The sequence below is a fragment of the Cavia porcellus genome, unplaced genomic scaffold, assembly GCF_034190915.1.
Source record: "Cavia porcellus strain 051 isolate PalLab524CR breed Dunkin Hartley unplaced genomic scaffold, mCavPor4.1 scaffold_28, whole genome shotgun sequence".
Lineage (NCBI taxonomy): Eukaryota > Metazoa > Chordata > Mammalia > Rodentia > Caviidae > Cavia > Cavia porcellus.
In genome coordinates, this window is record NW_026947511.1 from 52,101,590 (window position 1) to 52,125,754 (window position 24,165).

The 24,165-nt window shown below is 56.0% G+C and overlaps 2 protein-coding genes across 8 annotated transcripts; one reads left to right on the forward strand and one right to left on the reverse strand.

Moving 5' to 3' along the window:
* Nucleotides 1-2,767: 2,767 nt before the first annotated feature.
* Prr3 (proline rich 3) lies at nucleotides 2,768-7,786 on the reverse strand. 7 transcript variants are annotated; one of them, XM_063239275.1, is made up of 5 exons: nucleotides 7,080-7,266; nucleotides 6,696-6,770; nucleotides 6,331-6,393; nucleotides 4,000-4,119; nucleotides 2,768-3,759 (listed from the first exon to the last, which is right to left on the reverse strand). In XM_063239275.1, exons 3-5 carry the CDS (start codon nucleotides 6,362-6,364, stop codon nucleotides 3,653-3,655), a joined length of 261 nt encoding a protein of 86 aa, XP_063095345.1. In that variant the 5' UTR covers nucleotides 6,365-6,393; nucleotides 6,696-6,770; nucleotides 7,080-7,266; the 3' UTR covers nucleotides 2,768-3,652. The 7 variants fall into 7 exon arrangements, with proteins under 7 accessions (XP_063095345.1, XP_023418667.1, XP_004999366.3 ...); XM_023562899.2 differs by having other exon boundaries at nucleotides 4,000-4,290; XM_004999309.4 differs by lacking the exon at nucleotides 6,696-6,770 and having other exon boundaries at nucleotides 7,080-7,786.
* A 289-nt stretch (nucleotides 7,787-8,075) lies between these two features.
* On the forward strand, nucleotides 8,076-17,555 carry Gnl1 (G protein nucleolar 1 (putative)). The gene is made up of 12 exons (XM_003461009.5): nucleotides 8,076-8,228; nucleotides 8,532-8,697; nucleotides 8,891-9,027; nucleotides 9,135-9,286; nucleotides 9,396-9,467; nucleotides 10,209-10,416; nucleotides 10,541-10,636; nucleotides 10,848-11,042; nucleotides 13,063-13,241; nucleotides 13,332-13,494; nucleotides 13,648-13,788; nucleotides 13,935-17,555. Exons 1-12 carry the CDS (start codon nucleotides 8,156-8,158, stop codon nucleotides 14,177-14,179), a joined length of 1,827 nt encoding a protein of 608 aa, XP_003461057.2. The 5' UTR covers nucleotides 8,076-8,155; the 3' UTR covers nucleotides 14,180-17,555.
* Nucleotides 17,556-24,165: the final 6,610 nt, after the last annotated feature.

Genomic DNA, 24,165 nt, shown 5'->3' on the forward strand with positions numbered 1-24,165 from the left:
CCAATTTTAAGAACTGTTTAGCTTCAAAGAAATTACTGGGAAATACTATGGCCCAAACCCCAATCGGTGCTTTCCTTTTGTTCTGTATGCATCAAATGGGTTAGATATCAGATCTTTGTAAAACTTAAGTTTCAGCTCCTTGTAACTCTTGACCCCTTCGCACCCACTAGTGAAAATGAGCTGTCCTGGGATAATTAACTGTCCACTTTCTTCTCCAAATATTGCTGCAGATGTGCCACTCCGAGATAATGTCAGTCTGTAGGATGGGAGTAATTTGAGAAACACCAGGAACTCCCAAGATTGTCAGAGCTAAGTGGACAGCAATACAGTTTCCAGACTCAGGTCAACAAGTTTGATGGCTCTGCAGGTTTCTCTGTTTCTCCCCCTGCTTTTCCTCCAGCCTCTTTTTAAAGTCCTCCCTTCAGTCTCTGGGACACAGTCTCCAAATTGGCTCCCGGAGACTGGTCGCCAGGCCTGGAAATAAAGCCTTTGCTACCTAAATTTTCGGTCTCTTGCTTCCTTGGATTTTATACCGGGGCCAAGTTATAACAGTAGTAACGCACACAGCCTCCAAAGGCCCCTGGGCCCGCTGGCTGAGTCCTTAGGGAAGTGGCCTGGGAGTGCTAGGGCCCTTTAAAGGGCGCGGCCTCGCGGGAGGGTGTTAGGTCACGTGACCCCTTGAGCGGCCGGCGAACTATAAAGGAAGCAGCGTGCACCTGCCCTGGTCCTGGAGCCCCAGTAGGCGGGCTGTCTCTCCTGTGGAGTGGACTGGTGCGCCGGCTGCGCCCATCGGACCTCGGCCGGTCCAGTCGGTCCAGTCGCGGGCTACGCTGATGAGGAAAAGCTAAGTGGGTGTGAGTTTTGAACGTGATGAATTTCGTTGCCCTTCTCCAAGATGCGCTCTTACTCTTCACTTGCAATAGTTTGCACGCGGCTTGCTTCGGATGGCTTTATTTGTCTCATTCGAGTTTGTTGGGATTTTTAGCTTTGCTCGTCCATAGTTGATGCTTTAATCTGAATTTTGAATTTATTGTCTCTTCTTTGCTCCCCTCTTGGTCCCTTTCGGACTGAACTCCGGACCTCGCACATAGCAGCAAACACCTACCCTGTGCCCCACTGCCCTGCCTCCCGTGTCTATGCTGCAGGCCTTTGCCTTCATTTATCCCTTGCAGCTTCCCGTAGGCGCCTCAGCCGCTCCTATGCAGACAGTGCTGGCTACGCACGCAGTCTCCTACACCCGGTTAGACGGGGGTCAGCCAGGGCTTTCTTGTTCCGTTGTCGCCCTCTTAGGTTTGTGGATGGTCTGATGTTTCATGGCTTCTCTTTTTCCTAACTACTCTGTGAACTGTGTTATCAACTTGTTATATTTATTTTGGGCCTGATACGTGCCAGGCACTGGGAACGCAGCCGTGCAGAAATCTGTTGTGCTTTAGCTGGAGGTGGTGGCACAGACCTGTAACCCCAGGACTTCAGAGGCTGAGGCAGGAGGATTGCATGAATTCCAGGCCAGCCTGGGCTATGTTCATGGGCTACACAGTGGACCCTGACACACAAAAAAACAACACAAACAAATCTAATGTGCTTTTCTATATAAGATGTAGTTGCTATGTTAGAATGTTTGCATTTCCTCTAAAATTCTTAGAGATGGAGTTCCTGGAGCAGTAAAGTGGGGCCTTTGGACAGGAACTGTATTACGACAGCCATCTTTTTTGTCTTTTTCATTTTTATCAGTACCGGGGATCAAACTCACGACTGCCTGCTTGCAAGGCAGGTGCTTATGCCTCTGAGCTAAACCCCCAGCCCTCATGACAGCCATCTTCATGGAAGGAGACTAGTATCTATCTTTTTTGTTTGTTTTTTTGAGACAAAGTCTCAGTTATGTAGCCCAGGCTGGCTTTGAACTCACAGCAATTCTCTTGCCTTTGTCTCCCAAGTGCTGGGATTACAGACATATGCCACCACGCCTGGCCAGATTAATGCCTTTTAAGGGCTGGAGGTGTGTGTGTGTGGGTAATTCAGCCTTGCAGTGGGGTGAATTGAGTACATCCAATTTATTTATTTTTTGTCATTTTGAGATGGTTTTGCTGTGCATTGGCTAGCCTTGAAGTGATCTTTTTGTCAGCCTTCAGAGAGTTGAGATTACAGGCATGCATTACCATGCCTAGCATCAAGTATATTTAAATGCATGTTTTGTATTTTTTCTTTTGGAACTGGGGGATCAAGTCCAGGTCCTTCCATCTGAGCTGTATTCGCAGCCCTTTTACATTTTTCTTTGGTAAATTTTGAGCTGCCCCTACCTGTTGGTAACATCCAAGGCAGAACCTTCCTGCCTCCGAGTCCTGAGGGCTGGGCTCACAGGTGTGTACCACTACACCAGGCCTCATGGTGCTTCTCAGGGGAAGCTTTACAGCTGTTGGTGACCTCCTGGGGAGCTGTCTTCCTGGTAGATTTCAGACACATGGTTTATCTGCAGTCCTGCCTGGGTGGGTGGTTTGGCCTGGGGAACTGGACAGTTTTGCTGCAAGGGTGCTTCATCGGAGCAGTGCAGGTGGCAGGATGCTTCAGGGTACTGCACAGCTCAGCTCTCCCCCTCTACCAGGCTCCAGCCCTAGATGCCGCATGGCTGCCGGGATGCCTGGTTCGTAGGCTGCTGAGACTCAGGTGCTGCCACTTCTCATGAGCCCCCTCGAACAAGGAGGAGAGTGAGCCCACCAAGTGCAGCCTGCTCTGCCCTGGAGATGACCGGAACATGGACTACAGAAAACACTGGTTTCCACTGTGTTTATTACTAATATTAAAAAATGTTAAAAAGAAACACACTTCTTTTCAGTTCTCCAAAGACTCCCCAACCCTCTCTGGCCCATACAACAACTAACCCACTTACTGGGGCCAGCTTGGAACAGAACCCATTCACTGCCGTTTTCACAGAAAACACCAAATGCCAGGGTGAGGAAGAGGGTCCCCAGGGGGTGGTGATGCTGTGCAGTGTCCACTGGGGGGAGAGGACAGAGTCACAGAATTCAAATCAACGGCTGGTGGCCTCACGATGACAAGCTGACTACAGTGGTGGGGGAAAACGACACCAGGAAAGGGAGGAGGCTGCCAGTGCCCAAGACTGGCAGTCCTCCAAGAAATGCCCAGAGGGGGTACTAGGGGGGACCTCTCTCACTTTGGCAAAAAAACTTAGTGTAGTGTTGGAAAGCACAAACACTGAGAGGATACGAGGGGACACACGGTTTCACAAAGCATAGTGAGCACGGACCACAGCAGTGGGGATCATGCTACTGAGGAGAAGCTGGTCGGAAAGCCAGGCGCCTATACCAGCCACCATGCGGACTGGAGATCCTGGTGTCCTGGAGAGGGCTGGACAAGTGGCTGGATGGAGGACACTGCTCCAGGCTCTCAGGAATGCAGGGCAATCATGGACAGATGTGTGACAAACAGCACCAGAGGTTTTCTGTCAGCAGTCATCTGGTGGAGGGCAGGAGTGGAGGCAGTTGAGGGGACACAGGGGCCCCCAAGGTGAGCCGGGAGGCTGGGTCAGAAGACAGCGCGCACCGTGTCATAGTGAGCAAACACAGCTCCAGGCACTGGGGGTAGGGTGGCAGCAGGCAAACCTCACTGTGGCCGGCCCGCAAGGGAAGGCACAGTCTCACAGAGGAGGCCCATTGTCCCCCGGGTGGTAGAAGGCACAGAGATCCTCGTATCGGCAGTGGCCCTTTTTGGAAAAGTGTCGGCAGACAGGGCGGTTGGATTTATCTGCAGGGAAGTGAAAATGGGGAGCTTACAACCCCAGAAGACAGCAGAGAACAGCAGAGGTAATGGAGCAGCGCCCCCCCCCCCAGTCTCAGCCTCTCTTTGTGGGGAGGGGATGCTACAGATGGAACCCTGGTGCTAAGGGCCAGCCAGGGGTCATAGGGCGGAGGCCCAGGGTTCAGTGGGGCTGGGGAGTTGCAACACTCTGGAGTCAGGTCCCCCGGGGAGCAAGTCGGACCTCACCTTCCACAACCTGAGGGCTGTCCTTCGGTGGGCAGGTTCTCTTGGCAAGAGACCAACTTCTGAGCCTTCTTGGGTTTGTCTGCTCTTTGTAGAAGCTTTCCCTGGGGGGACCCCTGTGGCCTGGCCCCCGAAAAAGAGGTTCAGCATTGACCCCCCACCAACCACGACCATATGGACCAGTCCTGGGGCCCAGGCCTCCCCTAAATGGGCCTCTTCCCCTGGGAGGAGGGGGGAGGCTCAGCAGCGGTGGGATCCTCAGTCTTCTGGATCCTGGAGGACCTCTACGAAAAGCTAGAGAGTGACAAAAAGGTGATTGTGGGCAGCTGCATCCTGACACGTCTCGATCCTCAGCCCTTTGTTACAAAATAAACACACCTGCTTCCACCACGTGGGTGAAGGGACGGGGACAGAGCCTCACTAGTGCTTTAGGACTCTCTCTGGGTCCCCAATCCCTGCCCCAAAAGTTACTCATGTCCTGACTTCTGCCATCAAAGGCTAGTCTGCCTAGTTTTGAGCTTTATATGAATGCAGTCAGTCCATGTCCTTGTGTCTGGGTCCTTTCACTCAACATGCAGATACAACTGAGCCACAATGGAGGGACACAGAGAGGGCTTCCAGCTTGGGCCTAAAACAAGAAACGTTTCTACAAATGTTTTAATTCATGTGTTTCTCATACATATGTATTTCAGAATATGAGTAGCAAATGGGTCAAAGAGTGTACGTATGTTCATTTAATAGATAATTAGACTTCCTTTTAAACTGGTTGTCAAAGCTGGGTGTGGTAGCACATGCCTGTAATTTCAGCACTTTGGAAGCTGAGGGAGGAGGCTCACCATAAATTTAAGGCCAGTCTCAATTACATAGTGAAACCGTCTCAAAAACCCTAAGTAGTTATCAGTCCTTTGTCATTTTGCCATTCTGCTGTGTGATGAGTTTTTTATTGTAAAAATCAAAACACATAGAATATAAAGATTTACCATCATGATTTCCTTTGAGACAGGGTCTTACTCTGTAGTTTAGCCTGGCATTGAACTTGTGGCTGTCCTCCTGCTCAGCCTCCTGTGTGCTGGGATTACAGGGACGTACCATGCCTGGCTCTTTTTGAGGAAACCGGACAGTTTATCATAGTGATTATCCCATGTAATAATCCCATCAACAGGTCACAGGAGTTCCGAGTTTAAAGTAGCACTTTTTAAGTGATGTGTTTTTATCTTGCATTAATTGATGATTACGTTGAGTACATTTCACATTTTCAGTTCTCTCAAATATTTCCTAAGTTGTTCCAGCATTTGGCCAATTTTCTTTGAGACAGTGTCTTGCCATGCAGTTCAGGCTGGCCTCAAACTCAGAGCACTTCTTGCTCCTCAGCCTCTTTGAGTGCTGGGATTATAGGGGCACACTACCATACCTGGCCCTGTTAGTTTCTTAATAGCATCATCTGGTCTGACAGGAAGTTAATCTCTAATACAGCACATTAATCTTTTCTTTATAGCATATGTGTGTATTTCTTAAAGAATGTTCAGAGTTCTACAACCATGAAAATACATTTATTTTCTAGAAAAACAATTCTTTTACACTTAAATGTACAGTCCAGTTAAAATGCCCCTTGCACAGCCAGGGATTTAGCTCAGTGGCATAAGCGCCTGCTTTGCAAGCATGAGGTCATGAGTTCGATTGCCAGTACCAAAAATAAAAAAAATACAATGCCTCTTGCATCTGGTGTGTGAGGAGGTTGAACTTCATTTCCATGTGAAAGTCCAGTTAACCCAGCAACACTGAATGGACAGACTGCTTCTTCAGTTCTGCTTTCACATAAACACAGCGTTAACACATCTGTGGGCTTCTCTGGGCTCTTTCACATACTATATTGACTCACGTAGGATGTGAAAATGCAGACTTGTCATAATCAGTGTAGCTTTACAAGTCCTGACATTCAGGAAGCCTTGCTACTTTAAGATGGCATTGGCAGTCTCTCATCTAGTTCCTTTCCATACAAAAACAGAAACACCATAGAGATTCTAACTGGGAATGTATTACATCTACAGATCACTTTGGGAAGAAGCAACATTTGTACAATATTGAAATTTTTTTTTGGTACTGGAGACTGAACTCATGACCTCAAGCTTGCCAGGCAGGTGCTTATACCACTGAGCTAAATCCCCGGCCTTTTTTTTTCACACAATACTGAATTTACAAACCTGTAAATGTACAAGTCCTCTCCCTCCATTTACATAGAGAACCCCCAATCTTTTAAATCACTGATGGATTTTCCTTGATCCCTGGCTTTCTTCCAGGATCCAAAAGAAGAATCTGGGCCTCTTTCTTCCTTACCTGGCGTAGGATCACCAGGCTCTCCATTGGCCATGGGGGGAGGGCCCAGAAGGCTGGGCGGTCCTAAGAGCAGACACGAAAAAATGTTAAGAAAGGATTAAAGTTCTGATGACGCTGTTCCTGTCTTTGTTCCATTATTTATGCACAGGTCAGTAAATAAAGCCAGCTGTAGTCCCAGCAGTGTTACAAATTCTCGCCCCATCTACCTGCCCTTTCCTCCACAAAGCTGTTTGAGGTTTGGCAAAAAGAAGAGACCTGGTTACGCAGGAAAGGTGCTGACAGCAGGAAGGCTACCGAAAAGTTTCCCGTACAGTGCCGCTACCCATAACACCCCAGGCGATGCCATAAACAATCCAGTCTCTCACCTTAACTGCTGGCCAATCAGTTCTTTCCTCCTCTCCTTTCCTTGGGGAGTAGTTTAGAGAAGTCTGCACTTCCACCTTCCCAGTGACAGAGCGGTCACAAATTGTCATCAACCATCGCAATCTGTAACAGCTCTACTGCCCCCTCCCCTCCGTTTTGCGGCTGCGCATACGAGCTCTTTATCCTCTCCTCTAGGAAGGTTTGGGGCCGGACCGAGGTTGAGGGGTTCAAGTAAGAGAACTCATTCAAGCTTCATTCCCGAGCAGGCGGCCCCGCGCGCCCCGCCAGGCCCCGGCCCCTCCTCCGTCCGCGGCCCCTCCCCCGTCCTAGACCCGGCCTGGGCGCGCAGTCGGTCGGGCACGTGCGCACCCTTCCCGGCCCCTCACCGATGGGGCTCTCCTCTTCATCTCCAGTCTCTTCGCGATCGGGCAGTGTAGGATGCTGTGGCGGCGGCTGCTGCTGACTCTGCTTCTTTCGTTTCGGCATCGTAGTTGCGGCAGCGGCTGCAGCGCGCTTTGGAGGGCAGTGAGGAAGGGGCACGCGGGGACTCTGCTTCCGTTTCCGGGAGCGGCGGGCCCCCGCCGCCCCACTTCCGGGAGGCTGCGGGGAGTCGCGGCGTCGGCGCCGACCAGGTCCGGTGCGAACAGCCTCCCTTTGACTCTGGTCCGCATGGTGGCGACCCCGCCCCTTCCCTAGGCTGCGTTTCTCCAAGTCGTTAGGAAACTCCCTCCTCACGTGGGAAACACCACTGCCTACTCCTCGCGGCGGGGCGTAGAAGTGAGTGGCTTTCTGGCCGGAAGACCTGTGACGAGGGCTGTCGCGTTCTAAGATCGCCATTTCCGGTCCCGGTTACTATGGCAACAGCTGAAGGCACAACTTCGTGCCCTTCGACCTTCCTCCAGAAGTCCTTGTCCCACGCGCGTCTCTCCTCGCCTGCGCTCGCACCTCGCGCTGTCCGCCCGTTCCTCGTCATCGTCCCGGCTGGGAGTCCGGGCCCCAGAGGGTCGGCGCCGTGAGGCCTCGGCTGCGCCAGGGTGCGGGGCTCCGAAGGTCGCGTCCGGGCCCAGAGCGAGGCACCCCAGAGGCGAGTCCACGCCCCCGGCCGGGGTGGGCGGCTCCGCCCCGCGCCGCCCCTCAGGTGCACGCCGGTTTCTCCCTGCGCGCCCAGCCTCTAGGGCACGCGTCCCCCCGCCGGCGAGCGCCACTTGGTCGCGCCCGTGACGGAGCGAGCCCGAGCCGCCCACGCGCGCCTCCCTGGCCGCCGCGGCGCTCCTCTGTGTCCCGGCTCTGGCCGCCCGCCGCCGCCCGCACCGCTGCCGGCCGCGCGCCCGGGGGTGGGGACTACGCGCCGTTGACGTCACGCAGCCCCACCTCCCCGGGGCCCGGCCGCGCGGGTGCCACCCGTGGAGTCGTTAGGCGGCGGGAGCTCGGCGCGGCGCGGGGCGGGCCGCGGGGCCGGGCCATGCCGAGGAAGAAGCCCTTCAGCATAAAGCAGAAGAAGAAACAGCTGCAGGACAAGCGGGAACGGAAGCGGGGTCCGTCCGGGAGGAGGGGTGTGTCGCGGCGGGGCGGGGGTGCGTGCTGAGGCGCGTGGGCGGCTGCAGAGGGCCGCGCGGGGCGGAGGCTGGGGAGTGGGGGATGGGAGCTCCTGCATCTTCGCGGGCGTCATCACTGGCATCCCGGGAGTCGCTGCCCCCAAGCACATCCGGGAGGGTCCCGGGGGTGGTTGGGAGGCGGGTCTGGGGAGAGTTTGGGTGGGCGGAGGAGCCCCGGGGCACGCCCGGAGGTGGCCGCGGCTGAGGGGGCCGACCTTACTGGCGTCACCGTCCCCTCCGCAGGGCTGCAAGATGGGCTGCGCTCCAGTTCCAACAGCCGCAGCGGGAGCCGGGAGCGGCGTGAGGAGCAGACTGACACCTCGGACGGGGAGTCCGTGACCCAGCACATCCGTAGGCTCAACCACCAGCCCTCGCAGGGGCCAGGGCCCCGAGGCTACGACCAGAATCGGTGAGGAAGGGAGGACTTGGTCGGGACGCTGCGGCCGCGAGGAGGCTGGCTGTCCCCTTCACTTGTGAAGGGTTGGAGGGAGTTTGGCGAGGGCAGGCTGGAAGGAGTGTGAGTGGCGGAGAACGCTTGGGGAAGTTGTCTGGGCAGAGGGAAGACTGGAGCGTGTGCTGCATGCACGGCCCCGTTTCCTTAGGTACCGGCTGCACTTTGAGAGGGACAGTCGTGAGGAGGTCGAGCGGAGGAGGAAGGTGGCCCGGGAGCAAGTGCTGCAGCCCGTCAGCGCAGAGGTGCTGGAGCTGGACATCCGGGAGGTCTACCAGCCTGGCTCAGGTGCCTTGGGGGCGGGGGGCGGAGGCCAGAGCCGCGAGAACCCACGCAGGGTGGGGCTCCACGTGTGCATTGGAATCCTGAAGCTGTCGCCTCGCTTGGCTCCGCAGTCCTGGACTTTCCCCGACGTCCACCTTGGCACTATGGAATGTCCAAGGAGCAGCTGATAAGCCAGGAGGAGCGGAGCTTCCAGGAGTATCTGGGGAAGATCCACGGGGCGTACACTTCTGAGAAACTGAGCCACTTCGAGCACAACCTGGAGGTGATGGCAGAGTGGGGAGCAGAGGGGCCCTTGTGATCCATGGGGAGATGGTGCTGGGTCGGGCTGAAGTGGGCCTCGGGGCTCAAGAGTCTCCCTTCGGTCTCCTCAGACGTGGAGGCAGCTGTGGCGCGTGCTCGAGATGTCTGACATCGTCCTGCTGGTCACTGACATCCGACATCCAGTGAGCACTGGAGGGGAGGCTGGAGGGGCTGGGGCAGGAGTGGGAGGTGGGGTGGCCCCTGCCTGCTGCCCCTTTCCTGTGTTGCTGCCTCTTACTTGTGTCTTCTGGCCGGCTGAGTCCTCTCTCCTGTGCTTGGTGAAAGACCTCCAGTCCGTGCTCCGTCTCCCAGACGGGCCCCCTGTCCGTGCCAGACGTCCCTGCTCCTGGGCTCCTGTGAAGGGGCTTTCCCTGCTCAGCCCAGAGCTGCCCTTTCTTGCTCACCTGGGTTCTGTTGAGTGGACTGGGGCCATGCAATGACTGGGCTGCTCCCTTCCTGTGGTAGAGAGGGGTATCTATAGGGATGGTGGCAGTGCATGGTGAGTGCCCGTGAACACCCCTGCAGACATGTGCAGATGTGGCACGGGCACGCACGCACTTGCTTCACAGTGGTTCTTGCACATGCATTTGCAGACTCGTGCGTCTGTGGAAACAGTTGATAATTCCTGCTCTGACTCTCACTGAGCCCTGCCCTTACTTCTGTTCCCTTATTTTTGGCTTACTTTCCCTTACTGTGGGTCCTCTGGGACCCACACAGGTCTTGCTGACCCTTGTTTTGTCATCTGCCTGTTCGTCTGTGTCAGTGGGGCTGGTTTCCCTGGGTGAGCCCAGGACCTGCTGCCATCTGAGTTGTGCTGGCAGAGGGCTCAGGTGGATCAGTCTAGCTGAGCTCCCCTTGCTCTGTGCGCTTCTGACCCATGCCAGGTCGTGAACTTCCCTCCAGCACTGTACGAGTTCGTGACTGGGGAGCTGGGGCTGGCCCTGGTGCTGATCCTCAACAAGGTGGACCTGGCCCCGCCGGCGCTTGTGGTCGCCTGGAAGCACTATTTCCACCAGCATTTCCCCCAGTTGCACGTCGTCCTGTTCACCTCTTTTCCTAGGGACTCCTGTGCCTCACAGGATCCTGGAAGTGGTGAGTGGGCAGCAAGGTGGTGGCAGGGCACAGGGAGTGGGGAGCAGAGTCTTGTGGGGCCTCAGTGGTGGGTGAGGCAGTGGCTGTGCCTGGCCCTCACTGGCCTCCATGCCTTCCGTTACAGTGTTAAAGAGGAGTCGCCGGCGGGGCAGAGGGTGGACTCGGGCTCTGGGGCCGGAGCAGCTGCTGCGAGCCTGTGAAGCCATCACTGCCGGGAGAGGTGTGTGGCCTGCCCTGGGGCACAGGAGGCCCGGGGGAGGGGGGGCGTGGGTGCTGTATGGGTGTTCGAGGCCCGGTTGGCCTGGTGGGGCATGGCAGCTGTTCACTAGGTTCCCACTGTCTGTCCGATTCTGGAGTTTTTGGGAATTCAGCGAGTTGGCTTGGCTCAGGGGCGGTATGGGAATCTCCTTCCTCGCTCTTCCTCTGAGCAGTGGACCTAAGCAGCTGGCGAGAGAAGATTGCCAGGGACATGGCCGGGGCCACTTGGGGCAGCGGCTCTGGGGAGGAGGAGGAGGAGGAGGACGGGCCTGCCGTCCTGGTGGAGCAGCAGACAGATTCAGCCATGGAGCCGACCGGCCCAACCCGGGAGCGCTACAAGGACGGGGTGGTGACCATTGGCTGCGTAGGTAAGGACACAGGGTGGGGGGAGGACACGGGTTTGGGAGGAGTTTGGGCCCTTTTCCATGTCCGTGGCCTTGAGCACACCCTGGCTGCTGAGCCTTAGCTGCTCTGATTCTCCAGCATGGGTGCCATGCAGGATGGTGAGAGGTGGCATCAAGAGAGCTCTGTATGCCTGGCAGACATGGTGACAGCAGGGACACTCAGACGGGTGGGTGGCAGTGCCCTGGTCCATCCTGCGGGCTTTGCTGTGTGGAGAGCTGGGTGACGCAGCTGTTCAGCATGGTTTCTTGTCCTGGGAACAGGGACGGTGGAGCCGCAGCAGGGCTGCAGCCAGCGTTACTTTCTTGCCTTTCACTTTGCATTGTTTAGTTTTGTTGTTTGCTTTGAGACAGGTTTGTACTCTGGGACTCAGGCTGGCTTGGAACTCACTGTATTGTAGCCCAGGCTCATAACGGAGTCCTCAAGATCCTTGGATCATGCGGGCCAGCAATCCTCCTGCCTCAGCCTACTACGTGGTGGGCTCAGACTTGCAGTAACCCTGTCTCCTCCTGAGGACTGGGGGTTACAGATGTGTGCTGGGCGGGACTGAGCCTGAACTGTGGCTTCCCCAGGGCAAAGCGGGATGCACGGTTAGGTTTTGGCCATGTTCATTTTGCCATGGATGGTGGCCGAGTTTGGCAGCCGTGATGGACCCCGAGAGGCTGCTGGAGCTAGGGAGGCCCTGCCCTGAGGATGCCTGGGCAGCCCCAGGGGTTCCCACCGTCCTTGTTGCTGCCACCTACCCGCTGGTGAGGGCTCGCTCTCCTTTGCTGTGCTGTCTCACCATGGGTTCCCCAGCATAGGTCTTGGCCCTGACGTGGGGGCCCGTTTAGCGCACAAGTGCAGACAGCAGGTCCTTCTTGAGTGCTGCAGGTGCCGCCACTTTGGGTGGAGGCGCTGCTGGAAAGCTGGCGGGAAGGAAGCTGTGTCCGAAGGGAGACCACGTTTCCTTGTGGGGAGGTGGATCCCAGGGCTGAGGTTGGTTGAGCAGGGAGAGGAAGGTGGACTTGAGGGGGGAGGGTGCTGGAAGAGGCCCAGGCAGCCAGGGAGCAGCCTGGGGCTGTGGGCCTGGCCATTCTGGTCTGTGGGACGGTGGCCAAGGGCTGGGCTTCGAGTGCAGAACCTGGGGACAGAGAAAGGGGCTGATGGCATAGGAGAGAAGGCTTTTGAGTGCTGTGGAGGGGCGCAGTCATCTTGGCAGCCAAGTGGCGGTTTCTAGGGTCAGGGATTTGCCAGGGGCTCTGGCTCTGAAGCTGGGGCTGGCCGAAGCAGTATTTCGGCCACCATGGTGGATACAAGGGGAGGTGGTGGCTGAGCCAGGAGGGTCGCAGTTGTAGGCGCCCTGGGCTGTGCAGTGAGCAGGGCTGGTCGTGGACTGCCCAGCGAGACTTCACTTGGGAAACAGAAAAGGGAAGCGGGTTTTGACTTTTGAGTCGCACCGTGTGCTGGGGTCAGTGCAGTGGACACGGGAGAGGGGAACCAGGACAAGCCCCAGATACGGGCTGTGTGGGGGCGGGGCTGGGCTTGCCATGCGAAGCCTTCAGGCACAGGGTACGACCCTGGGAGCGACCCTGGGAGCGGGAGGTGCAGTGAAGGGAAGGACTTCCGTGGGAGGGGCCAGCCCTGAGCCGTGAGGGTCCCAGACTTGACCAGACAGCTGTGGCCTCAGCCTGCTGAGGTCCGGGTACCTGGTCAGTGGGAGTTGTGTGCTACCGCTGGGCCCTGTTGTGCTGTAGCAGCTTCAGCCTCCACAGGTGTCTCGAGCTGCAGAGAGGTAGAGCTGGGCCCTGCAGAGAGGATGGGCGGGAGGCAGGTGGACCACCTGAGGGCAGAGCCCACACCCTGGAACTGCTTGCTTGTTTCCCTAGCCTCAGTTCCTAGTGTCCTGCCTGCCGGTGCCGGTGCCGGTGCCGGTGCCGGTGCCGGTGCCGGTGCCGGTGCCAGTGCCGGTGCGGGCCTGGCACTCACGCCCGCCTCTCCCCTCAGGTTTCCCCAACGTGGGCAAGTCCTCACTCATCAACGGACTGGTGGGCCGGAAGGTGGTGAGCGTGTCCAGGACGCCGGGCCACACCCGCTACTTTCAGACCTACTTCCTCACCCCAACTGTGAAGCTGTGTGACTGTCCTGGCCTCACCTTCCCCTCCCTGCTGCCCAGGCAGCTGCAGGTGCGGCCTTGGGAGGAGCATGGGCCTGGGGGTGGGGTGGGGGGAGAGGCAGGGAGACAGGTAGACAGGTGCTGAGCGCTGTCCCCGCAGGTCCTGGCGGGGATCTACCCCATCTCGCAGGTGCAGGAGCCCTACACCTCCGTGGGCTACCTGGCTTCCCGAGTCCCCGTGCAGACCCTGCTGCACCTGCGCCACCCGGAGGCTGAAGACCCATCCTCCGAGCACCCCTGGTGTGCCTGGGACATCTGTGAAGGTGCCACGAGTGCAGCGCCCTTGGCCTCCCTTGCCTGGTTCTCCACTGCACTGTCTGCAGCCCCCCAGGGGAGACTGGGAGGACTGAGTGGGGCTTGGGGCCGGGCGGCGGGCGGGAAGCAAGCTATCCCCTCCTGACTCCCGCTTCCTCCAGCCTGGGCCGAGAAGCGCGGCTACAAGACGGCCAGGACGGCCCGCAATGATGTGTACCGAGCGGCCAACAGCCTGCTGTGGCTGGCGGTGGACGGCCGCCTCACCCTGTGTTTCCACCCCCCGGGCTACAGCCAGCAAAGAGGTCAGCACCACAGCCGGGGTGGGAAGAGGCCTGCACTGGACATGAGTGGGTGACGGCCCGGTGCAGAGGCGGCACAGGAACGGCTGTCCCCCCAGCCCTGTACCCCCAGTGTGGCCCCTTGCTCAGAGCCCCGCTCTCCTCCCCAGGCATGTGGGAGTCGCACCCAGACACTGCGGAGCTGGTGCTGCTGCAAGGCAGGGTGGGACCAGCAGGCGACGAGGAAGAGGAGGAGGAGGAGGAAGAGCTGAGCAGCTCCTGCGAGGAGGAGGGCGAGGAGGACCGGGATGCGGACGAGGAGGGGGAAGGGGACGAGGACACCCCAACCTCGGCGCCTGGGCGCGGCCTGGCCGCCCACAATCCGTATGCCCTGCTGGGCGAGGATGAGTGCTGAGCGCAGCCTGGCCGCCCGCTGTGAATAAAGGTGGTCTGTGCTGCCTGGCCTAGGCCTGAGGGGCACTTCAGGCGCGGCACAGCTTCTCGCCCCTGTTGCTGTCCCCGCTCTCAAAGGGACGTTCTCTCCGGGTCAGTGGGCACTTAGTCCTCTGCCTGCTCACCTGCCCTGCTCCATAGGACCCCAGGCTGGCCAGTGTGGCGGTGCCTGGCGCCAGGCAGGAGCGGGTCCCCGAGTGTGCGTGTTGAGGTCAGCTGTCCCGAAGGGCTGCAGGGGCCGGCGGCATCCAGGCTGCCGTGTGTGTGCGTGGAAGGGTGTGGCTGGGCCTGTTCAGGATGCTGTTGGGCACCCAGGGTTTGGATCCAGAAAGCCCCGTAACGCTCTGCACGTCCTAGGAGCTCCTGAAACGTGGTTCTAGGAGTTCTGTTGATATAAACTTTTAGCGGCAGACAGTGCTGGTCATGGTGTTGATTAAACATCAGTGAGTGGGGACTTTGTGACCGGCGGGCGGCACACATGTGGGTGATGGCAGAGCCAGGTGTGTGCAGTCCAGATAGGCTGGGCTGCTGTGGTCAGGGGGTCTGGGCAGGTGCTGACCAGAGCTCCGGGGGGTTTGCTTTGCCCCAGGAGTGGTCTCGAGAGTCGGGGCTCAGGGCTGCTTCACTCAGGCGGATCCTGGTGGGAGAGGCCCGGCTCCGCTTGCCCTCATGCTCGCTGCAGTGGGTTGCTTGTGAGACTGTTGCACTGGGCTCTGTCCTGCTAGTGCGAAGTTCAGGGGTGTCTGGAGAGTTCAGCCAGGAGGTGAGATTGGGGTTGAGGGCTGCAGACCTTGGGGGGTCCCTGGCTTCCTGTGTGTGACTCCATAGGAAAGTGGCCCAGGGAAGACCTGTGTCAGGCAGGGCGTTCCGAGGTGGCCAGCCTGGCCCCTGCCTGGCCGCTCTGCTGAGGCCCTGGAGGCCGCCATGCTGAGTGGGACTCAACTCAGACATCAGCTTCCACCCAGCTGCACCTCTGGTTGACTTAGTCTGGGTCCTGGACAGGTGCCCGTGTTGTGTAGCACAGCTCTGTTACCAGGGGTGGTTGTTTCCTTCCTTTCTTCCCTGGCACTGGGGATTAAATGTGGCCTTTGCACTCAGCACATCTCCAGGGCCCCCTCCCTGTTTGTTTTGAGACATGGTCAAAAGACATAGGCTTAAACTTGGTGACCCTCCTGCCTCAGCCTCCCTGAGCACCGGGTGACAGGAGTTTGCCACCGTGCCGGCCCTTTCCTGCAATCTTTGATGCAGTCAACAGCAGTTGATGGGAACAGTACACGCTAGAGATCCTGAGTGAAAAATCAAGCTTAGACCCTACACTTTGAGCTCAGCAGCCAGGTGCCTAGGGTGCTTGAGCAGTGATCAGTTGTGCACCCCGGCGTGTGGGGGGTAGGACCCTCGAGCACCCATATGGCCTCGGTGGCCCCAGGCCATAGCACATCTGTAAGCTTGCAATTCATGAGAAAATTAAAAAAACACTCTGAGCTGGGGGAGCTGGGCCTGGGGTTGGTGTCCCCGGTGGGAGGCCAGGGCTGCCCTGGAGTCTGTACCCATCTGCATCTGCAGGAAGGAGCCTCAGGCAGGCCCTAAGGCAAGGCCCTGGAGTGGTGGCGAGGGTAGACTTGGCTTTGTTGGGCCATTGATCCCAGGTTGGAAAGGAGGATGCTGGGCCCCTGTGGGTGTGGGGTGGAAGCCCCAGTGGAGGGGGAGAGAAGGGCCACTGGGATTGAGGGTAGGTGGGGGAAGGCAGCTGTGTTTTGTTTCTTGGTTGTTCTAGGTTTTTTTTGGTCTGTTTTTTCTTTTTTATCGGTACCAGGGATCGAACTCACAACTGCCTGCTTGCAAGGCAGGTGCTTATGCCACTGAGCTAAATCCCCAGCCCCTGTGTTTTGTTTCTTGTGCTGGCACTGAAGCCAGGACTTGCATGCTGGGCTACAATCCTCTGCCATATCCCCCCTCTTTTTCTTTTGTACTTTTAATTTTCTGAGGGGTTTTGCTTAAGTTGCCAGGTTGCTCAGGTGGGGCTAGAACTTGGGATCCTTCTGCCTCAGCCTCCCACAGCATCAAGTTTAGGGGTGAGCGAGGCCAAGCCCGGCAGAGGCAGTTTTTCCGTGGCCTCTTAAGGTGGCAGTATGAGGAAGGGGGGACACAGTGAGTGGACTCAGCCCCGTGTCACGTGGACCTGTTTCCCCCCTGAGCAGGGCGTGGGTGCACGTGGCCAGCGGTCTCTGCGCCCCCTGCCGCTGGGACGCGGTGCTGCCGGCTGCCTGTGCTATTCCGTGTTTGGTGTTGGTAGCTTTCCAGAAAGCATCAGGGTGGAGTTGAGGAGAGCCGCAGCTCGGGCAAGTTCCTTCGTGCACCCGTGGGGACGACAGCCGTGAAAACTGACAGGAAACACCCAATGTGGAGTAAACAGCCCTGACGTTTCGCAGTGTTTGCCTTATTAATCTCTTCCTGTCTTACACAACCATTTATGTTTTTTGTGTACTGAATTATTAAGTTTTTTATTTTTGAGACAGGGCTGCCATAATGCAGTCCATGCTGGCCTTGAACTCACTGTGTAGCCCATGCTGGCCTCGAACTCCCACTGCTCCTCCTGCGTCAGCCTCGCTCTAGTGCTGGCATTATAGGCATCTTTTTTTTCAGGGCTGCGCCACACCCCCTGCCCTGTCTGACACTTTTTGTTTTCTGAACCTTTGGAGAGCAAGTTCCAGACATTGTAATCGTGCCTCCCTACACAGTTCATGAGACCTCCTCCATCACCACAGTCAGCCCACCTGAGTCCCTGAAATGTTCCCAACTTCACTGCCGTTTATAGCATTATTATTTATTTTCTCCAGTTTTATTAAATTTTTAACTTCTTGTATTTACTGATATACTCGGCAAATTACATATTTACAATGCACAATGTGTTTTCGGATATAAATAACACTTAAAAGCCGGTTCCAGTAAAATGTTGCACGCTGCACTTAAAACAAACGTCCCCTCCTGTTTTCCTTTCCCCCCGCTTTTTTTCCCTTCCCTTCCCGTCCTTCCCTCCTTCTCCTTTTCTCCTTCTTTCAGGCCAGGGTTTGAGTCTGGTACCTGGGCCTGGGCTATACCCTTAGCACTTTTGAGAGGATCTGACTAGACTGCCCAGGTGGCCAAGAACTCATATCCTCCTGCCTCAGCCTCCCAGGTAGCTGGGATTACAGGTGTGCCCATGGCTGTCGGTTCTGCATCTCTTCAGTCTGGAGCAAGCCAGTCTTCGCCCTGGGAGCTGACTTCGGAGAGGTGAGGCAAGCTGTTAGAGGGTGCTGTAATGTTCCAACATCAAATACATTTTTATCTTGTTTCTCTGATGTGTTTTAACTTCTTCCTTTCCTCCGTGTGTCCTCTCAATTATGTTCGCAGCCCACTTAGTCCTTTGTTCTTCTTGGAGTCAGCAATGCCTCCACAGAGTTGGCAGGCTGTGCTTCGCCCCCCGGGTTAGCTCTGGGCCTCTCCCCATCTCAGTTTCTGATTGGGGATTGGAGCCCCGGCCTTGTGTGAGCCAGAGCCCCTTGGGTGTTTCTGCAGTCAGTTTAGCTTTTCTGTAACAGTTGTCATAGCTGCGATCAACTGTAACCCTGTCTGTGAGTCTCGGTTCCTACCAGCACAATTTTTGCACTATCTATAGTTGAGCAATAGCTTTTTTCAATAAATACAAAATAATCACAAAAATGTTTGTCTACTGAAATGAGAAAACTCTTAAAAAATTATAGGTTAAGGCAAATTACAGTTATCAGTGAAGCTTTATTTTACTTAAAAATGTTTTAAGCTGTGTGTGTAGTATTGTACATTTATAATCCCAGTGCTCAGGAGGCTGAGACAGGAGGATCTTGAATTTGAGGGCCACCCAGGTTATATAGCGATTTCAGGGCCACTTGTAGATTACATGGTGAGACTCTTTCAAAAAAAGTGTTTCTGCAATGTACATAAAATGTAAAACCATGAAAGGTACTTCTTGATCACTTGGGAATGGAAGTGTTGACATTAGAAGTAACAGCCTATTTTACTGTGGGGTCCTTGAAAAATGCATACGTTTAAGATTTTAACCGGGGCTGGGGATTTAGCTCAGCGGCATAAGCGCCTGCCTTGCAAGCAGGCAATCGTGAGTTCGATCCCCGGTACCGATAAAAAGGAAAAAGACAAAAAATATATATATATAAAATAAAACAATAAAAGATTTTAACCACATAGCTGGGGAGGGGGGCTGATGTTTGCAGGCTGAGATTTTAGAGCGCTTTCTGACTACTTAAGTTGGAACTAGCTAGTTCACGGAATTGAAGCGCACCTCTTTGAGGACATCCATCTACGTGAATACAGCCCAGTGATCACCGCGTGGCCTCAGCGAAGCGGCAGCATCTCAGGGGAAGGAACTGGGTCAGCGGCTTCCAGCGGGCTGTTTCTCCTGCGGGAAGGGTTTAACAGTCACCGGGCGGCGCGCCCCTGCCGCCCTCCCCGCTGTTGAGCTGGGGTGGGGTGGGGCCCTCCTTGGCTTCCGCTTGGGTTCAGCAGCCCAGGAGCAGTTGCCCGCAGTCACTTTCTGCAGCCCGGGCCCCACTCGTCCTCCGGTCCCTGAAGAGGGAGTGGTGGTCGTCTTCCCCAGGTGCCAGGGGCTTCAGTCTCCCTGAACCTCGCCCGTAGCATCGTCGCTGTCCTCCTCAGCCTCCCGCTTAGCAGCGTGGACCCTCACCGCGTGTGAAATGTGCGCACCCCACCGGTCCCAGAGGGAAGCCGGGTACTGCCCCTGCCAGCCCTGCCGGTCCATGTCCACAGCTCGGGCAGGCCTAGCGGGGCGGCCTGGAGTAGGGCAACCCCTCGGCCCGGGTGGAGGATGCGCCCCGAAGCCCTCCGCCATGGGCAAGACTCGGGCCGAGCCGGCGAGCTGGGCCCGGTGGCTCTGGGGCCCTGGCTACGCAGCCCCGTCTGGGTGTGCGGGGTCCGGAGGCTGCCCCCGGTTCCGCCCAGGTGATTCTGATCCCTGAGAGGTCAGATTCTCCCCGGGGCCCACGGGGCAGGGATGCTGAGGGGCCAGGCGCTCGGCAGGGACTGCTCTGCGGCACAGGGCACCGGGAACAGCGTCCAGGACCCGAGGGAGCCCGATGGGAGCGCAGCGGGTCCGGGCGGGGCCAGGTCGGGCTCTGTGCGCCGCAGGGGGCACGTGGCCCCCAGCGCAGACTGCGGCTGTGGAGCGTTGCGGGCTCCTGACACGGCCCGGGGGTCTCGGGAGAGGTCGGGCCGCTCGAGGCGCGATGCACTCATCCCGGGGTGGCGGGTGGCGTGGCGAAGAGCGAGTGCGGTGCGCCGTGCCGGGGCTGCTTGGTGACGCGTGTGCGGAGAGCAGCACTCTGAGAACTCGGCCTCCCAGGATCGGGGACTCGGGTGGCGGGTGGCGTTTTGTTGCAAGGTGATGCTGACTTTGAGCTCCGACTGCCTGACTGTTGTCATGGTAACTGCATGAGCAGTAACGCTGCCGCGGAACCGGGCTTTATCTGGAGCCCCACGGTGTGGTCTCTGACCCCCTGTGCTGTCAGTGGGACCAACGGAGGCCTGCAGGACCCGGAGTCACGCGCTGGTGTCCGTGGGTTTCCCTGACGAGGTCAGCATAGTGGACGCCGTGGCCCGGAACACAGTGCGGGGCGATCTTCCCGGCGCGAGCGCCCGCTGACCCGTCGGGTTGTCCGCTTCCGATGCGGGAAGCCGTGACCGCGGCAGGTGTCCCCGGCCCGCGCACAGCGATGAAAAGGGTGCGGATTTGTGGGTGTCCAGACCGAGAGTTCCCCGTGGACCGAAGCTGGGGCGCGGGCAGGGGCAGCGTGCTGGTTTCCGCGTGTCCACCAGATGGCAGCCCAGGCCGCAGGCTCGGCCTCGGCTTGCCCTTCCCTGGGCGTGACCCTGTCTGTCGCCGCCCCTTTCTCCTCCTCTGCACTTCGTGGTGCCAGCCAGCACTTGACTCCGGGACTCGAGTCCCCGAAGCGCTGCCCCAGCCTCCCGCCTCCTCTGCAGCCTCTGTCTCCTGCCACCCGACTCATTCTACCCCTCAAATCTGTCTCCAGCCCAGGCCCGAACCCCGCGTCCTCATCTACACAGCTGCTAAGCCCGCAGCTCATTTGTGTTTCAAAAGCGTCTCAGGCCCGTCTTCGACACGCACCTTTTTTTCAGATCATTTTCCTTAGAGCCTGTTAATTTGTTTTTCTCTTGTCTTTTTGAGAGAATCTCACCATGCGGTTCAGGCTGGCCTTGAACCCACTATGTAGACCTGGCTGGTCGCAAACTTGCATCGATCCTCCTGTCTCAGCCTCCTGTGTGCTAGGATTAGAGGCTTGCACCACCACGCCTGTTGATTTTGCAGGACATTGGTTTCAGTGCAGTATTTCCATGTGTGCATGTACTTTAAGCACATTTATCTCCCTACTGACCTCTCCTGACCTTCCCCTTGTCTCTCCGCATGTTACCCTTTTCTTAGTTCCTGTGTAACTTGTCTTTCAGAGCCTGATGATCTCTAGTTCCGCCCGTTTCCCCACAGGTGACATCATTTCATTCTTTTTTATGGCAGAGTAAAGGACTCTACTGTGAACGGGGCATGGTGGTATGTGTCTAATCCCAGCACGTGGAGGCTGAGGGAGTAGGCTGGCCAGGAGTTCGAGGCCATCCTGGGCTGCACAGTGACCCCCAGTGCCTGGGCTATGTGCCACACTTCGTGTAGGTGCCCACGTGTAGGTGGGGTTAGACTGGAGCCCTTCTTGGCTGTGGGCATTATTGTGGTTTGCTGGCCTGAGTCTTTTTTACCAAGAAGTGATAAATTTGGCTTGTGTGTTCTAGTTTTAGTTTTTATTTCTGCCTTCAGTTTCTCTACTGATTTCTACCCTTGTACAATTTGTATTCCTACTCGAACTGTCCTTCCCACCCCCATCCTCATCAGCATTTTATACTTGCTGTTTGGTTTGGGGAAATGAACCCAGGACCTTCGTGCTGAGCTACTTCCCCAGCCCTTTATTTATTTTTCAGATTTTGACACAGGGTCTCACTAAGTCTGTAGGTTGTGTACAACTGGCAGTCTTCCTGCCTCAGCCTCCTGAGTTGCTGGGATTACAGATGTGCACCGTTGTGCCTGGCTTATGTTTTGCATTCGTGAAGATACCCTGATGACTGGATGAGGTGGAATCTCCGGGTGGTTCTGACTGGGCTTTCTCTAATGGTTAAGGATAGTGAGCATCTCTCCATGTACACATGGGCCATTCGTGCCTTTTTTTGTACCAAGGATGGAACTCAGGCCCTCATGCTTGCCAGGCAGGCATTTGTGCCCTGAGCTATATCCTGTGCCTCTTGTTTTGAGAAGTTCTTTGCCTGTTTATTGACCGGGCTGTTTGGTTTTTGGTGGCTGGAAAGGTTTTCTTGCTTTCTTCAGTCTCTTACCTTGTTGGTTGTTTCCCTTGCTGTATAGAAGCTATGGAATTTGATGAGATCCATTTGTGAATGTTGCTGTTATTTCCTGTGCTGTGGTGTTCCAGGACATCATTGGCTGTGCCGATGACTCCAGATGTTTCCCCTGTGTTTTTCTCTGGTGGTTTTAAAGTACTTAGTTCTTGGTTCATTTCAAATTGGATTTTGTGCAGAGTGAAAGACAGGGATCTAGTTTTGGCTTCTGTGTGTGGATATCTAATACTATTCCTTACAGAGGCTGCCTTTTCTTCAAAGTTTGTTTTGTCAACAGACCGATGGCTGCAGCTGTGTGGCTTTGTTTCTGTGTCCTCCGCATGACAATGTTTGCACCAGTATTGACTCTCAGTGATCCTCCTGCCTCAGCCTCCCCAGTGCTGGAGTTACAATGAGTGCCAGTGCTCCTGGCATGTGCTGCTTTTTGTTGATATAGGTTTGTAGAGTAATTTATTTTTACTTTGTATTTTTTTGGATTTTTCAAGCGTCTTTCTAGGTAGCCCAGGCTGGCCTTGACCACACTGTGTAGCCCAGGCTGGCTTTGAATGAACCCACAGTGATCCTCCTGCCTCAGCCTCCCAAGAGCTGGGATATAGGCACATACCATCACCCCTGACTTTATAGTTTAATTTGAGATCGGTTATTGCAGTGCCTCCCAAAAGGCTCTTTTTTCTTCTGATTGCTGTGGCTATTCTTGGGCTTTTTTGTTTCTGTAGGACAGTTTGGTTCTAGCACTGGGATTTTGATGGGGATCACAAGGGCTCTGTAAAAGGCAGTGTTTGGTAGCAGTTCCTCTCCTCTATGAACAAACATTGGCTTAGATTCTGTGATTAGATTAGTTTACCTTTTTCTGCTGGAACTTTCGCTGCAGAAGTCTCTCTGTTTAGGCTGGTCCCTAGGAGTTGTTTTGTATTGGGAATAGAACTCAGGACCTTGCGCTTACTGGGCCGGTGCTATGCCGCTGACCTGGCCACCTGGTTTGTAAAGACTTCTGTAGGGAGTGGCATTGTTTTTCTGACCCCCCCCCCAACCTTGGAAGCTATCCAAGTTCATTACTATTGCATAGAAAACTGGATTTTTTTTTTTTTTTTTTTTTTTTTTTTGGTATCAGGAATTAAACTCATGATACCAGGCAGGTGCTTGCCAGGCAGGCACTTATGCCACTGAGCTAAATCCCCAGCGAAAACTGGATTTTTTTAACATTGATCTTGAATCTTGTCAAATCCCCTTCCTTTTGGGGTCTTCCCCATCTCTGCTCACAGCAGTTCCACGTTTCTCTTCAGGTAGTTTGACATTTCGGGGTCCTCTCTCTGTCCATGTTTCATCTTTACGGAATATAAAGTCCTCTTCGCAGATCACTAGGATCTCCAGGCCTCGCCTGTCCTCCTTACCACGGGATGTGGCCTGTGCATCTCTACCCTGCTCTGTTCCTGGTTCTCAGCCCTAGGTGACCTTTACAAAACAGAAACTGCAGTGCTCCTCCCGGGAGAAAGGTCAGGGCCTTTCCCAGCCCAGGCCGGCCGGTGTGTGTGTATGTGTCCTTGTGTCCTCCTCTTCCTGGTCCAGGCCATTGCTGTCCCAGTCTCCCTGCAGGGCAGGGCAAGAGCCTGGTCCTGACATCCCAGGGAAAACCCAGTCCCTCCTGCTTGCTCAGGTCAGGGCACTGGGAAAGTTGAAAACCCGTTTTCTGGAAACTTCAGCGTGTACCCCCCGCCCCAGGCACCTGCCAGCTGGCCTGACAGATAAGGCTGCTGCAGTGCTCAGTGCCCACTGCAGCCTACAGATAGCCAGTGCATCCTCACATGGGTTTTCATTTGGTTTTTGTTTTTGAGCTGTGGTCTCACTGTGTAGCCCAGACTGGTCTCAAACTCCTGCAGCCTTCTGAGTGCTGAGATGACAGGCGTGTGCCATCATGCCTGGCCCCTGTCTTGTGTTTTCTCCTGTTCACCCCAATCCTGGGAAGCACTGGCTATGGGTTTAAGTCTCAGCACCCTGTCCCTCAGACATGCCCATATCCTGGGCCTGGGGTGCTCCCTATACAGCCCATGTAGGGGCCAAGCAGCATCTGTCACCTGGCACAGAATAACCCTTCACCTCCTCCACCTCCCAAGGGTCACGGTGCAGCCGTGTCGAACAACCCTCAGAGTCCTCAGTGGGACTTCCTCCTCCTCCACATCCAGTCACCTGAAGAAGGGCCCTGCCAGCCACCGTGGTGAAGTGGCCTCCTACACCCCGAAAACCTACACTCCGGCCCATGTTCCCCACTGTATTTTTTGTCTTTTTATATTTACCACTTCTAACTGGATTTTTAGGTGGGTATAGTGGGTAAATGCCTGTCATCCCAGCCCAGGGGAGGCTGAGGCAGGAGGATCACTGTGACTTCCAGACCAGCCTGGACTACATAGTGAGACCTTGTCTCAAAAAGACCTAACAAACAAAAAAACCCTGAAATGTTGTGTTTGGTAGGCTGAATAATGGCTCCCAAAGACA